The 12116-nt window shown below is 53.7% G+C and overlaps 1 protein-coding gene and 1 long non-coding RNA gene across 3 annotated transcripts in view; one reads left to right on the top strand and one right to left on the bottom strand.

Moving 5' to 3' along the window:
• Positions 1–1209: 1209 nt before the first annotated feature.
• UBASH3A (ubiquitin associated and SH3 domain containing A) overlaps positions 1210–12116 on the bottom strand; it is a 38627-nt gene continuing 27720 nt past the window's right edge. The window contains exons 10-14 of one of the 2 annotated variants that reach the window (XM_045585266.1): positions 10986–11078; positions 8436–8580; positions 7650–7756; positions 4968–5077; positions 1210–1733 (exon numbers count right to left, since the gene is read on the bottom strand). In XM_045585266.1, coding sequence (XP_045441222.1) covers positions 1596–1733; positions 4968–5077; positions 7650–7756; positions 8436–8580; positions 10986–11078 — 593 coding nt within the window. In that variant the 3' untranslated portion in view covers positions 1210–1595. The remainder of the gene's footprint in view (positions 1734–4967; positions 5078–7649; positions 7757–8435; positions 8581–10985; positions 11079–12116) is intronic. The other variant, XM_036447451.2, reaches the window with a different exon arrangement.
• Positions 1702–2170, top strand: LOC123652809. The gene is made up of 2 exons (XR_006742302.1): positions 1702–1835; positions 2064–2170. It is a non-coding gene; the product is annotated as an uncharacterized LOC123652809 (long non-coding RNA).

Genomic DNA, 12116 nt, shown 5'->3' with positions numbered 1-12116 from the left:
CAATACAATTTTTTTTTTTTTTTTAAAGAGTGGCCCTGAAGGATGTCCGCATCCCAATCCCCCGACCTGGGATGAGTTCCCTTTCAGGGCAGAGGGGCCTTCGTAGATGGGATTGATTAAGGATCTTGAGATGTGGAGAAGATCCTGGATTATCTGCACTGGGTGGACCCCATGTTACCACCAGAGACCTTACAAAAGGGAGTCAGGAGGGTCAGAAGCAAGAGGCAGCGAGATGGTGGACAGAGGGACCAGAGAGGCTTGAAGATATGACAGCAGCGTCTTTGACGATGGAGGAAGGTGCTATGTAGGGTGGGGTGCCTCTAAAAGCTGGAAAAGGCAATGAAATGAATCCCCCCCCCCCCCCCTGTGCCTCCTGCTGACCTGTTTTAGAACTTGTGATCTCACAGAATAAATTGTGTATGTGTGTGTGTGTGTGTGTGTGTGTGTGTGTGTGTGTTTACATTGTGTTATCTCTACCGCTCTGTGATGGTGCCTTGTTACAGCAGCAACAGGAAACTAATACCCGGGCTGGGGTCACTAAGCAGCAGTTTCCTGGTTTTGGTCTGGTGTCTCCTTTTATGGAATATTCTACCTCTTTCTGCCCCACGTAGCCAAAGAGTGATTGAACTAGAAAAGAGAAAAACAGTTGGGAACTTGGCAAATAGAAACATCCTATATAATAAAACCCTAACATGCAAATTGACCGAATGGCAGAATGACCAGCAGAACGACCAGTTGCTATGACGTGCCCTGATCACTGGGGGGCAGACGCTCAGTGCAGGAGCTGCCCCCTGGTGGTCAGTGCGCTCCCACAGGGGAGCACTGCTCAGTCAGAAGCGGGGCTCGTGCCTGGTGAGCGTAGTGGCGGTGGTGGTAGCCTCTTCTGCCTCCGCTGCAGGTGGGCAGTGAGGAGTGAGAGGTCCCCGACTGTGAGAGGGCACAGGCTGGGCTGAGGGTCCCCCCACCCCAGCGAATGAACTTCGTGCACCGGGCCTCTAGTATGAAATAAAGTGAATATAACCTTTAGAGTGTATGGTGGATCTTTAATCCCTAGGAATTAGAGTCACAATTCTTTTTCTTTTCTTTCTTTCTTTCTTTCTATCTTTTTTTTTTCTAAATATATTTTATTGATTTTTTACAGAGAGGAAGAGAGAGGGATAGAGATTTAGAAACATCGATGAGAGAGAAACACCGATCAGCTACCTCTTGCACACCCCTTACTGGGGATGTGCCAGCAACCAAGGCACATGCCCTTGACCAGAATCGAACCTGGGACCTTTCAGTCCACAGGCTGTCACTCTCTCCACTGAGCCAAGCCGGTTTCGGCTAGAGTCACAGTTCTTATTGCTCTCCAAGCCACATGGCAGACACAGGTTACAAAGTGGCATCGGGCAGCTGAGCCTGCAGGGCCACGGACCCACAGAGGTGGCAGCAAACTGAAAGCCACGGCAGGCTGGCTGGGACGGAAAAGTGCGCTTTGTGCTTCCACCCATCCCGGTAGGCGGGACTGAGACTCCTGCCCATCACAGTGTCTTACAGCCTCCGTCCGGGCCCCGCCTCTTCCTGGTGAAGTTGTGCAGACATAACGGGATCCCTCAGTTGCCCAGGATCCAGTTCCTCCAGTTAAACGCGGAGTTGGAGCCGTGGGTCAGTGTCTTCACAGGAGGGGCCACCAACGCCCACTTTCCTTCCTCTTTGTTTTCTTCGCAGAAGCACATTCCCAGAGAAGGGATCTAGAGGAGAGTCACAGCCTGATTAATACTTTATACCAGCTCCATCGGTCTTAGACTCCTTCTGAAGCCAACGGACAGGTGCTTCTCGGAGGCTGGCGTGAGGTGCCCAGACTGTCATTGCTCCCGTGACACCTAACCCAGCAGTTCTGTGTGTGTGTGTGTGTGTGTGTGTGTGTGTCGCCCAGGACAATGGGAAATGGGGATGCTATCAACTGGGGATGCTATCCAGTGGGTGTAGGTTATCCAGTGGGTGGAGGTCAGGGGTGCTGCTGGCATCCCACAATGCATCGGACACCCCCAAACAAAGTGTTACCCCGCCCACGTGTCTAGGGTGCCAGTGCCAAGGCTGAGCACCCCGCCTGCTGTTTGAAGACTGGCTTAAAGCCTCACATTGAGCATCACAGAGAGGTCCAGGTGTTGAGTTTTCAGACCCTGGGGGGGACAAAAGTGACCAAGTGGAACTTGAAACAATTCCTTTGTCTGTTAAACGAATGTGTGGGGGTAGATCTGTGACTTGAAGGCCTTTGTGCTTACCTGCTTTCCTTTCCTTACTCTCCCCTTTTCGTGTCTAGAAGTTCCTGGGTCACACAGAATTTGCAAAAATGCCACCACACGGGAGTGGTGGGGGGTCTAAGTGGAGGCTGGTGTTGACTCAGGGATGATTTCCTCCTTCTGCTTAGAGAGCCTGGGGGAGGGTGGGAGGGGTGGGAAGGGGTGAGCAGCAGAGGGTCTGTTTCCTGTTGCCCTGACTAGAGGCCCAGGATTGGGCAGAATTCCTTGATAAATTTCTGACACTTGAGAGCAGCTTTTTTTTTGGGGTGGGGTGGGATGGGTGGGTAATGAGGTGGACATCAAATCATCAGCATAAGAAAGTTACAGGCCTGGCAAGTGTTGCTCAGTGGTTGAGCATTGACCTATAAACCAGGAAGTCATGATTCCATTCCCAGTCAGGGCACATGTCTGGGTTGCAGGCTCGCTCCCCAGGAGAGAGTGTGCAGGAGGCAGTTGATCAGTGATTCTCTCCTCACTGATGTTTCTATCTCTCTCCCCTTCTCCCTTCCTCTCTGAAATCAATAAAAATGTATTTACAGAACAAAGAGAGTTATGGGAATTTGGAAAGTCGAGGCCGGCATCTCCAGAAGGGAGGCCAAGGGCGGGGGTGTGGGTGGGGATACGGTCACCAAAAGGAATGGCGTTTGGAGCAGCAGCGACACGCCATGCTCACCAGCGCCTGTGTGTGCAGCGCAGCTGTCTGCGTGGAGACGGGACCCCAGGGGACCCGGGGCTGTGGGAAGGTTGCAGTGGTCCATGGGGAGGCACGGGAGCACACGGAGGGGACAGTGATGATTGCAGGAGCCAGAGCAACACTTTTCTCCAGGAGAACCTGAGAAAAATCTATACAGACGTGTCCCAGTGTGGCCCGAGGGGGCTCAGACCATGCATGTGGACAACGGTCAGCGGGTGGTCCTGGAACCAGGAAGCTCAGACATGTCTGGGTCATGCTTGGGAAATACCAGCTGGAGACACCTGGAAACGCCACCTGGACAAGTTTCTACTCTGTCCAGGGGGAACTGGGACAGGGAGAGGGCACCCCCGGCACAGAGGACCCGGCGTCTCAGGTGCAGAAACTCTTAGATGCTTCCCAGGTGAGAGAGCAGGGTAGAGAGGGGCTCAGAAAGCCCAGTGGCGTGGGCAGGCACAGAGCCCATGGGGTTGGACTCCTCTGCAGCCCCAGGCCCCTTGCTGCCCACACCTGGACAAACAAGCCATGGCCGGTGGTGCTGTGATAATTCTGTGATGGAATCATGTCCAGGACTCATCTCCTATCACAGTGATTGTCTACACGCTGTACTCCAGTCTCAAGGCCACTCACTGGTCAATTACTGGGTCAATTTGATACGAAGACAAGGGCAGAAGGCACATCTGACCCTGAGAAGATTTTGAGGGCAGGGGCAGGGGGTGGGGTCTCAGTTTCTGAGTCTGCCCATCCCACTAACTGGATAAAAGCAACATTTGCCTCATTGGTGACGTCCCACAAGTTGGTTCAAGTACCCATTATCCACAGTACGTCTGTCACCGGGTTGAATTTTCCAGAGCTGTTTGCACAGCACAGCCAGCCCCGAGCACTCTGGCAGCTACAGCAAGCTCTGTGTGTCCCATGGTTGGACGGCCCCCCAGGCAAGAGTCACCAGAGCAAGCCAGCCCAGTGGCTGTCCTTCTTACTGGACCTTCTGCTCAACTCCTGGAGTTTCGAGAAATTATCATGTGGACTGATGTTTAAAAAGCCCTGTGTCTTAGCTGAAACCAGTTTGGCTCAGTGGAGAGAGCATCGGCCTGTGGACTGGAAGGTCCCGGGTTCGATTCCGGTCAAGGGCATCGAACCTTGATTGGTTGCGAGCACATCCCTGGTGGGAGTTGTGCAGGAGGCAGCTGATGAATGATTCTCTCTCATCGGTATTTCTAACTCAATATCTCTCTCCTTTCCTTTCTGGAAAAAAAAAAAAAAAAAAAAAGCCCTGTGTCTTACTAAAAATATTTTCTTTCTTGCCCTAACCAGCTTGGCTTAGTAGATAGAGCATCAGCCTGCGGACTGAAAGGTCCCAGGTTTGATTAAAGGGCATGTACCTTGGTTGCAGGCACATCCCCAGTGGGAGGTGTGCAGGAGGCAGTTGATTGATGTTTCTCTCTCATCGACGTTTCTAACTCTCTCTCCCTCTCCCTTCCTCTGTAAAAAAAATCAATAAAATATATTTTAAAAAATATTTCTTTATTGATTTCGGAGAGGAAGGGAGGAGGGAGAAATAGAAACATCAATGATGAGAGAGAATCATTGATCGGCTGCCTCCTGGGTGCCCCCTACTGGGGATAGAGCCGGAAACCCAGGCATATGCCCTTGACTAGAATCGAACCGGGGACTCTTCGGTCCGCAGGCTGACGCTCTATCCACTGAGCCAAACCGGCCAGGGCTTATTATTATTATTTTTTAATTAAAAAAATATTATCTTGGCAGCAAATGACCAAAGTTGCCAGGCTGATGATCAAGACGACAGCCTCTCCCGCAGCCCCCTGCCAAGGCTGCCCTGTGCATAAGAGCTGGGGGCACACTCTCAGGGGCCGGGGGCCCTGCTGCCCTGGGCGTCAGGATGCTGGTTTTCATTCTGAGAGGGGCCTGGGATGACCCTGTGTCCTTGGCTGCCTGGCTCCGCGGTCCGGAGAGGAAGGGCGGGCACGTACCTTTCGCACCAGCTGGGCGAAGTCCGCGCAGTCCCGGGGCGGCAGCCGGAGCAGCGGGCGGGTGCAGGAGTCCAGCGCCGAGCCGTGGCCCACGATCAGGATGACGCCTGCTGGGAAGAAGAGCAGCTCAAGGTCCAAGCAGGCACCGGGAGCGCCTTAGTCAGACTGGAGGTCCCCACAGTTCCTGGGGTGAGCTACCTCCTGGTGCCCCCACACCCTGAGAGGCCCCAGGGGCAGAACAGATGTGGTTGGGAATTGCTCGGTAATGCAGTCCCCCCTCTCACTGTACATGGCTGGTTCTTCGGAGGGTATCCCATCCTCAGGCAGGGGCTGGGGTGGGACCTCGCCTTGATCTGAGCCACCAGCGGGATCTGAGTGGCCACCTCTTTAGGATAGAGTGGTGGCTGCTGCCCAGCCTCATCTGATTAGCTTGAGAATTATCAGCTGGCTGATCCGATCAGCTTTAAAATTATCAGCTGGCTGATCAGGATGAGCCTGCTGATGACTCACTGTGGGTAAGGACATCCAGCGTCCAATGGCTGAGTGAGTCTCCCTCCGGGGACAGGATCTGGGAGCCAGAGCCTTGACCAAGCAGAGCTGGGGGGAGGTTCACCCCCAGGGGAGTCAGGGAGGTGTCTGGGCCAGACTCACAGGCTCCACCTAGAGGAGGAAATCCAGCACAGCTCCCTTGGAAGGCCAGGCTGACTCAAGAGCAGTCCCTCCTAAGTGACTATAAATCCTCCAGTGAGAGCCCAGACGGAAGCTCCGATCTTTTCTTCCTGCGGTATTTCCTGTTAATTTCACTCTCAGATCTTCGGCCTCCGCTCTCATGGGCGGTTGTTAGGGTGCTGTCCGGGAGGTGGTATCTCAGACGCCCCGGGAAAGCGAGGAGGTAGCAGGTCATGCCTGCGAAGGGCCCTCCGGTGCCAGGGGATCGCTAGGTTACTAGCGTTTACCTCCAGCCCAGCTGGACTTTGTGTTGCTTCCATACCTCGCACCCTCCTGCCTTGCTCACGTGCCCCTCCTCCTGGGGCGCATCCACCTCCCAAGCCTCCTCAGAGCCCCGGAGGAGCTCGTTCCCTGCGGAGCAGCACACACGGTGCTCCGTGGACACCGGAGCCGGCGGAGCAGTGGTCCTGCTGCTGAGTCCCCGAAGGGGGCGCATCCCTGGCGCTGACACTGAGCTGGTGGCGGAGGCTTGAACTGGGGCAGCCAGAGAGGGGAGGGCCGGGGAGCGACCCCGAAAACTCAGTGAAAGGCCCAGTCACTTTCTGTCCTCTGATGCCCTGTGGCAATAACCGTGACAACAGGTGTTTGATAATTAATCAGATGTCACTGGTTTCCCGAAGTACGTTCCCCGGGTTCAGACCAGTCAGGACAGGCAATGTGACCGTCCTCAAGGCCAGGCGTGTTTGGTGCAGGATTCGGCCAGGTGTGGGGTCTCATCCTGTAGACGTCTCAGGGACCCTCCGGGAGGGGCCCGGCGCTCAGCGGCTGCCCATGTTCCTGGTCAGAAATTCTTCGTCCCCAGAGCATCTCTGTGGTGAGGGACAGGATGGGAAGAACACAGGGTGGGATGCGGCTGGTGGCCTCCTCGGACTCTGAGACTCTTCTTCGTGTCATTAGTATTTCTAATATTCCAGATGTTTGTGCCCCTCCCCCAACAGCAGCCAAATCCTTGAGGGTGGAGTGTGTCTTCTTCACTTAGACTGCCCACGTATTGTGCCGGATGCTGGACACATCGCTGTGTTCAAGACATGCTTGCTGGCTTAACTTTCTATAAAACTGACTTTGAGCTTGTTACTATGACATTTCCAATATACCCCCAAAGCAGGGTCTGCTGGAACCCACATACCTACCACGGAGCCCCAACAGGCGCCCACATTTAGCCCATTTGTATCATCTGTTCTCTAACCCCCCCCCCCCCCCCGGATTATTTTAGGGTACATCACAAACACCATGTCGCCCCACAGTGTTCCTCAGTTTGCAGCTCCAAATGACAAGGACTTTGCATTTGTACACAACCATCCCACTGTTCTCACACCTAACAGAATTTACAAAAATTCTCTCATATTTGCACATTCCAAACCATATTCAGGTTTCTCTAATGGTCTCAATGACACACACATGTGTTTTCCTACCCTCGTGCAAACACGTCCTGACATTGGTTGTTTGGTTCCCAGTTTATGTTTCCTGAGAGTCTGGCTTGGGTGGTTTGTGTTGATCTTGTGTCCTGGGTCCTATTGGCTCTCAGTCCTAGAACTGGGGTCCCGGGGCCTACGTGGCGGGGTATATGTGTCTACGGCTTGGTTACCACAGAGGCAGCGATGTCTCTGTTGCTGGGAGTAGGGAGGGGGAGGTTGGAGAATGATCAGGTTCAAAAACGGTCCTGCCTGGCTGGCGTGGCTCAGTGGGTGAGCGTCGACCTATGAACCAGGAGGTCATGGTTCGATTCCTGGTCAGGGCACAGGCCTAGGTTGTGGGCTCGATCCCCAGCGTGGGGCGTGCAGGAGGCAGCCGATCAATGATTCTCTCTCCTCATGGATGTTTCTATCCCTCCCTTCCCCTCCTTTCCACTCTGAAATCAATAAAAATATGTTTTTAAAAATGGTGCAAGTTTCCATCCCAGCGGTAAGACCCCAACTCCCCGGGCTGCTCACCGCGGGCCGGGGAGGCACTCACCGTCCTGCGGGCAGCTGCTGACGATCTGCTCCACGCTCACCGCACACCTGTGCACGTACTCGTCATAGCTCTCCGCGGGCAGGAGGGAGGCGATGGGGAACGCGGGCCTGCATGGGAGAGAGCGAGCACTGCCACCCTGGCCTGCGTGGCGGGGGTGGGGGGTGGGATGTGGGGTGGAGGGGGGACTGGATTGCCCTGTGGTTACTGGAGAGGGAATGCCTTCGCCAGGCTGGCTCTGCTCAAGGCTCCAGCGTGTGTTCAAACCCGGCAAAGGGCTGGTGCTCAGGCCCACGTGCATTCCCACTGAGCACCACAGGGGCCTGAGATGGCACAATCAGCCACTGGCAGAGAGCAACGAAGGTGCTCTCTTTGACCAAACTTGGAGCCCTTTTCTCAACTGGTCCGGACTTTGGGCTTTAGTGCTTGTCCCTGTAGAGTCCATTCTGCAGGAATCCCGCTAAGTCAGTTTAGTAAGAATCCCCCACCTTATCTGATTCCTCTTCCTGGTATCCAAGCAACCCCTCCCCGAAACCCCTCCCAGTCTGACCTGTCTTCTCTGCCTTTAGCAGGAATCCTGATAGGTCAGTTTAGCAAGAATCACGATACCCTCTCACTATTTTTTCCCATGACCAAACCTGCACCCCGCTCGCCCTAATAGCATTCCTAGGTGAGTCCAATCTACCCCGCCACCCCCCAACCCTGTACAGCCCTGGTTGCCATGGTCCCTCCTTGCCATCTCTAATAAGAATTAGCAAACCCAGCGCAGACGCCGTGAGCACCGCATACCTGTACTCGGTGCTGACGTTGAAATTCGCCTCCTTCAGCTCCTCCAGGGTCATGAGGGCCGGCGTGGTCTTCCCCGTCTCCCACTTGGTCCATTCAAAGATGCCGGGCTCCACTCTCATCTTGATTTTTCTCTCCAGTTTGAGCTCTGCAGTCAGCAGAAAACAAGTACTCATCATTTTCAGCGTCCGTTTGGCTTTCTGTAAATAAGACTCTTCCTAGGTCTAAAACACCTTTCGGGAATGTGATACTTTTTCCTGGCCAATACTGTTTTGTGATCACCCAGGGCTCCGCTGTTTCTGAGACAAAAACCACGAGATAGCTGCAAGGTACCCGAGGAGTGGTGACCCTCTGTCCACCAGGGAAGGACAGCCTCCCAGTCCCCCCACACCACCAGCAGCAGGCCCAGCCCGGTACCCTTCCTGGTTGCCCAGAGCAACTCTGGGCCTCGCTGTGGGTCAAGGATGAGAGCCCACCAATAAGGACTCGGCCAATCCAACGACCCATGAAAAGGATGGAGCTCATCGTGTAGGGTGCTAGGCGCACGGAGTGTCTCCTGACAGACAGACAGACACACAGACTGAGCACAATATGTGGAAGGGAGCTGTCTCCTGGGACTTTTTGACTCCTCCCAGCTCACCCTTCCCAAGCATTTTATGTTTTGACCAAATTGCCTATGAAGTAAGACCATCTTTTTTTAAGTAGGAAAAAAAATAGACCTTCCTTAATGCTTTTATCTGAAATGGGAAAAACTACATTAAGCTTAAATGCTGGCAATAAAATCAGTTCCCAAAATGTATCCCATGTCCATGAACGGGTTCTTTTTGAGCAGGTTTAGAACAGCGTGAGCTGAGCTGGGCCCCTGCGCGCTCCCCAGCTGTGCAGGGCCCCGTCCACTGAGAGTACATCACACAAAGGAACAGTCAGAAGAGTTTGCCAAATGGGGTTGGCCATGCTTCCTTTTGAGGACATCTTGTAGGCCACTGCTCTGTGGTCACTTTGGGAAGTGGTCCATCCGGATGCTCAAGGACACGGCATTGAAATAAAGTCTAGCATGTTAGTGTCCCGGATGTCAGTTTGAAAGACGGGTTGGTCAAGTCTGAAGACCTATGAAGAAGACTCAGCACCCGTGTTTTTTCTGAATTAGTGTAAGATGTGTCAACGTGTGCCCTTTAACAGGCATATAGATAGGCATGTTAATAGTGATGATAATAATTTCTTTTTTTAAAAAGGAAATTGGAAGAGAGAGGGGAAAGACAGAAAGAAACACCGGTGTGAGAGAACACGCCAATTCATTGATTGGCTGACTCTTGCATGAGCCCTGACGAGGACCCTGGCTGGGGAGGAGCCCATAACCAAGGTACGTGGCCTTGACTGGAATTGAACCTGGGACCCTTTGGTCTGCAGGCCAATGCTCTATCCACTGAGCCAAACCAGCCAGGGCAATAATATTCTTATCATATAAAATAAAAATCAACTCCAGTGGTCCCGCCAGGATTTTACTCCACTGAGCTCACCTTTTTTCTCTACTATTCACTTCCCCTGGCCTCTAACTCCCCACCTTACCTGGCTTACAACCCACAGTCAAGGACCCTCGTCCTTGTGTGTGCACCCCCAGCTCCTCTCCCCTCTCTTACTTCACTGCACTCGCTTCCCGAACCCGCCCGGAGTTAGACCCCACTCTCCGTGTCAGTGCCCGGAGGAAGCCCCACGCTCAGCTGACAGGCTTCGGGGTGAAGCGCTCCCTGACCTCAGTGGGCTCTGTGTGCTGCCCTGCGGTCATCCTCTGTTTCCAGGCCAAGTCCTGGCCCTTCTCCCTGATGACATTCCATACCTTCAGAGCTCCCCAAACCTGCAGTGGCCCTCCCCTTTCTCACGCCAGCTGGGGACCTGCCCCTGTGTCTCTGAGAAAGAAGCAGCCAGACCCTCCTCCACATGGGCCTCTCCGCGGCTTCCCTGTCCACCTGCTCTCCCTCTGTCCTGCCACCATGGAGGGCTTGCTGTCTCCGGCATTGTGAACGACGTCATGTCCCTCCTCCCCTCTCAAGGAGGGCAGGGAGGGCCCAGATGAAGAAGCAGAACTGAGGTCCCCCAAAGAGCTGCCCCTCCCGCAGGACTGGCTTCCCTCTGCAAGGGGCAAGCCCAGCAGCTCTGCCAGGGGCTCTCTGACACACATCAGCCTTTGATGGTGCTGGACAGCTCCCAGCAGCCAGTCCCTTGCTCTAGGAGTCATGCTTTTTGGATCTGGAAGGAGGCAGTTTCTAGCTCTCTGGCTTTCTGAATGCCCCTCCTCAGAAGGTTTTTTTTTTTTTTTTTTTTTTTAACAGACCGCCATAGATGGACAGTGTGATGACAAGCCCTGGTACTCAGTTATAATCCTGGCATGGAAATCTGAAGGGGCTCAGAGCCTGCTGACAGTTCTGAGAGAGCTGGTCCATAACAGTCTAGGACTCATGTGGCCATTCATTGACACTCACCCAGTTCTCTCCCCTGCTCATCTCTTTGCCCTAAGAAGCCAGGGCAAGCTGAGCAGCTCACTGAGTTCTCACCCACCTTCCAGGATGTGTTTGGCCGTCTGCACACAGCGGAGGGCCGGGGAGGTGAAGACGGAGGTGATTCGGATGCCGCTGTCCAGTAGGGCTTCTCCTGGAAAAAGCAGGTGGGAAATGCCTCTGTGTAACTGCAACTTCCGGCGGTGGCAGCTCTGACCAGAGGCTTACCACCTGAGGAAGGCAGGACCTTAATTAAGTGGCTTCAAGATCTCCACCCCCTGCTGTACACACCCTGGGCATTCCCTAAAGTACACGGAGCCTGGGGATAGGGTGAGAGGGCACTCTTGTGACTATATTATATTCTGTGGGAGAAAGGAGATCACTATAGATGGCCTGACCCAGTAAAAGCAAAGATTTTCTCCGGCTGCCATAGGAGTCAGAGAGATTTAAAGGCAGAGGGATTGAACGTGTAAGAAACTCTACCACTGGCTTCCAAGAGGGAGGGGCCGACATAGCAAGAAATGTGGGTGGTCTCTCGGAACTGAGTGTGGCCCTGTGCTGACAGTGGAATGAGAATCTCAGTCCTACAACCACAAGGAACTGACTTCTCCCACAGCCTGATGAGATAGAAACTGCTTCCAAGAGCCTCCACATGGGAACTCAGCTCAGTAACACCTTGACTTCAGGCTCTGACGCCCTGAGCAGAGAAGCCAGCCAATGTCTGTCTGTGTATCTGATCTACAGCACTGAGAGCCAACCAGTGGGTGCTTGTTAAGTTCCTGGTAGCTTGTTCTGAAGCGACGGAAACCTGAGGTAATGGAAGCACACTATGAACCACACATCCTCTTGCAGCATCAGAGGGCCTCATCCTTAGCAAAGAAGGGGACCTCCTCAGTAGATGCTCTAAAGTCAGGATTTTTAGTAGATGCTGTTGGCATGGGCTGAATTGTGCCCCCCCCCCCCCCAATTCATATTTGGAGTCCTAACCCCCAGTGCCTCAGAATGTGGCTTCCTTTGGGGATGGGGTCTTTACACAAGTGCCCAAGTTACAAAGAGGTTATGGGGGCAGCTCTAATGCAACCTGAGTGCTGTCCTTATAACAAGGGGGAAATTGGACACAGAGACAGACACGCATGGAGGGAGGCGACGTGAAGACACAGGGAGAAGACGGCCGTCTACGGGCCAAGGAGTG

Source organism: Pipistrellus kuhlii, unplaced genomic scaffold, assembly GCF_014108245.1.
Source record: "Pipistrellus kuhlii isolate mPipKuh1 unplaced genomic scaffold, mPipKuh1.p scaffold_m20_p_2, whole genome shotgun sequence".
Lineage (NCBI taxonomy): Eukaryota > Metazoa > Chordata > Mammalia > Chiroptera > Vespertilionidae > Pipistrellus > Pipistrellus kuhlii.
Note: the sequence above shows the minus strand (reverse complement) of the source record. Positions and strands in the feature narration are given on the sequence as shown.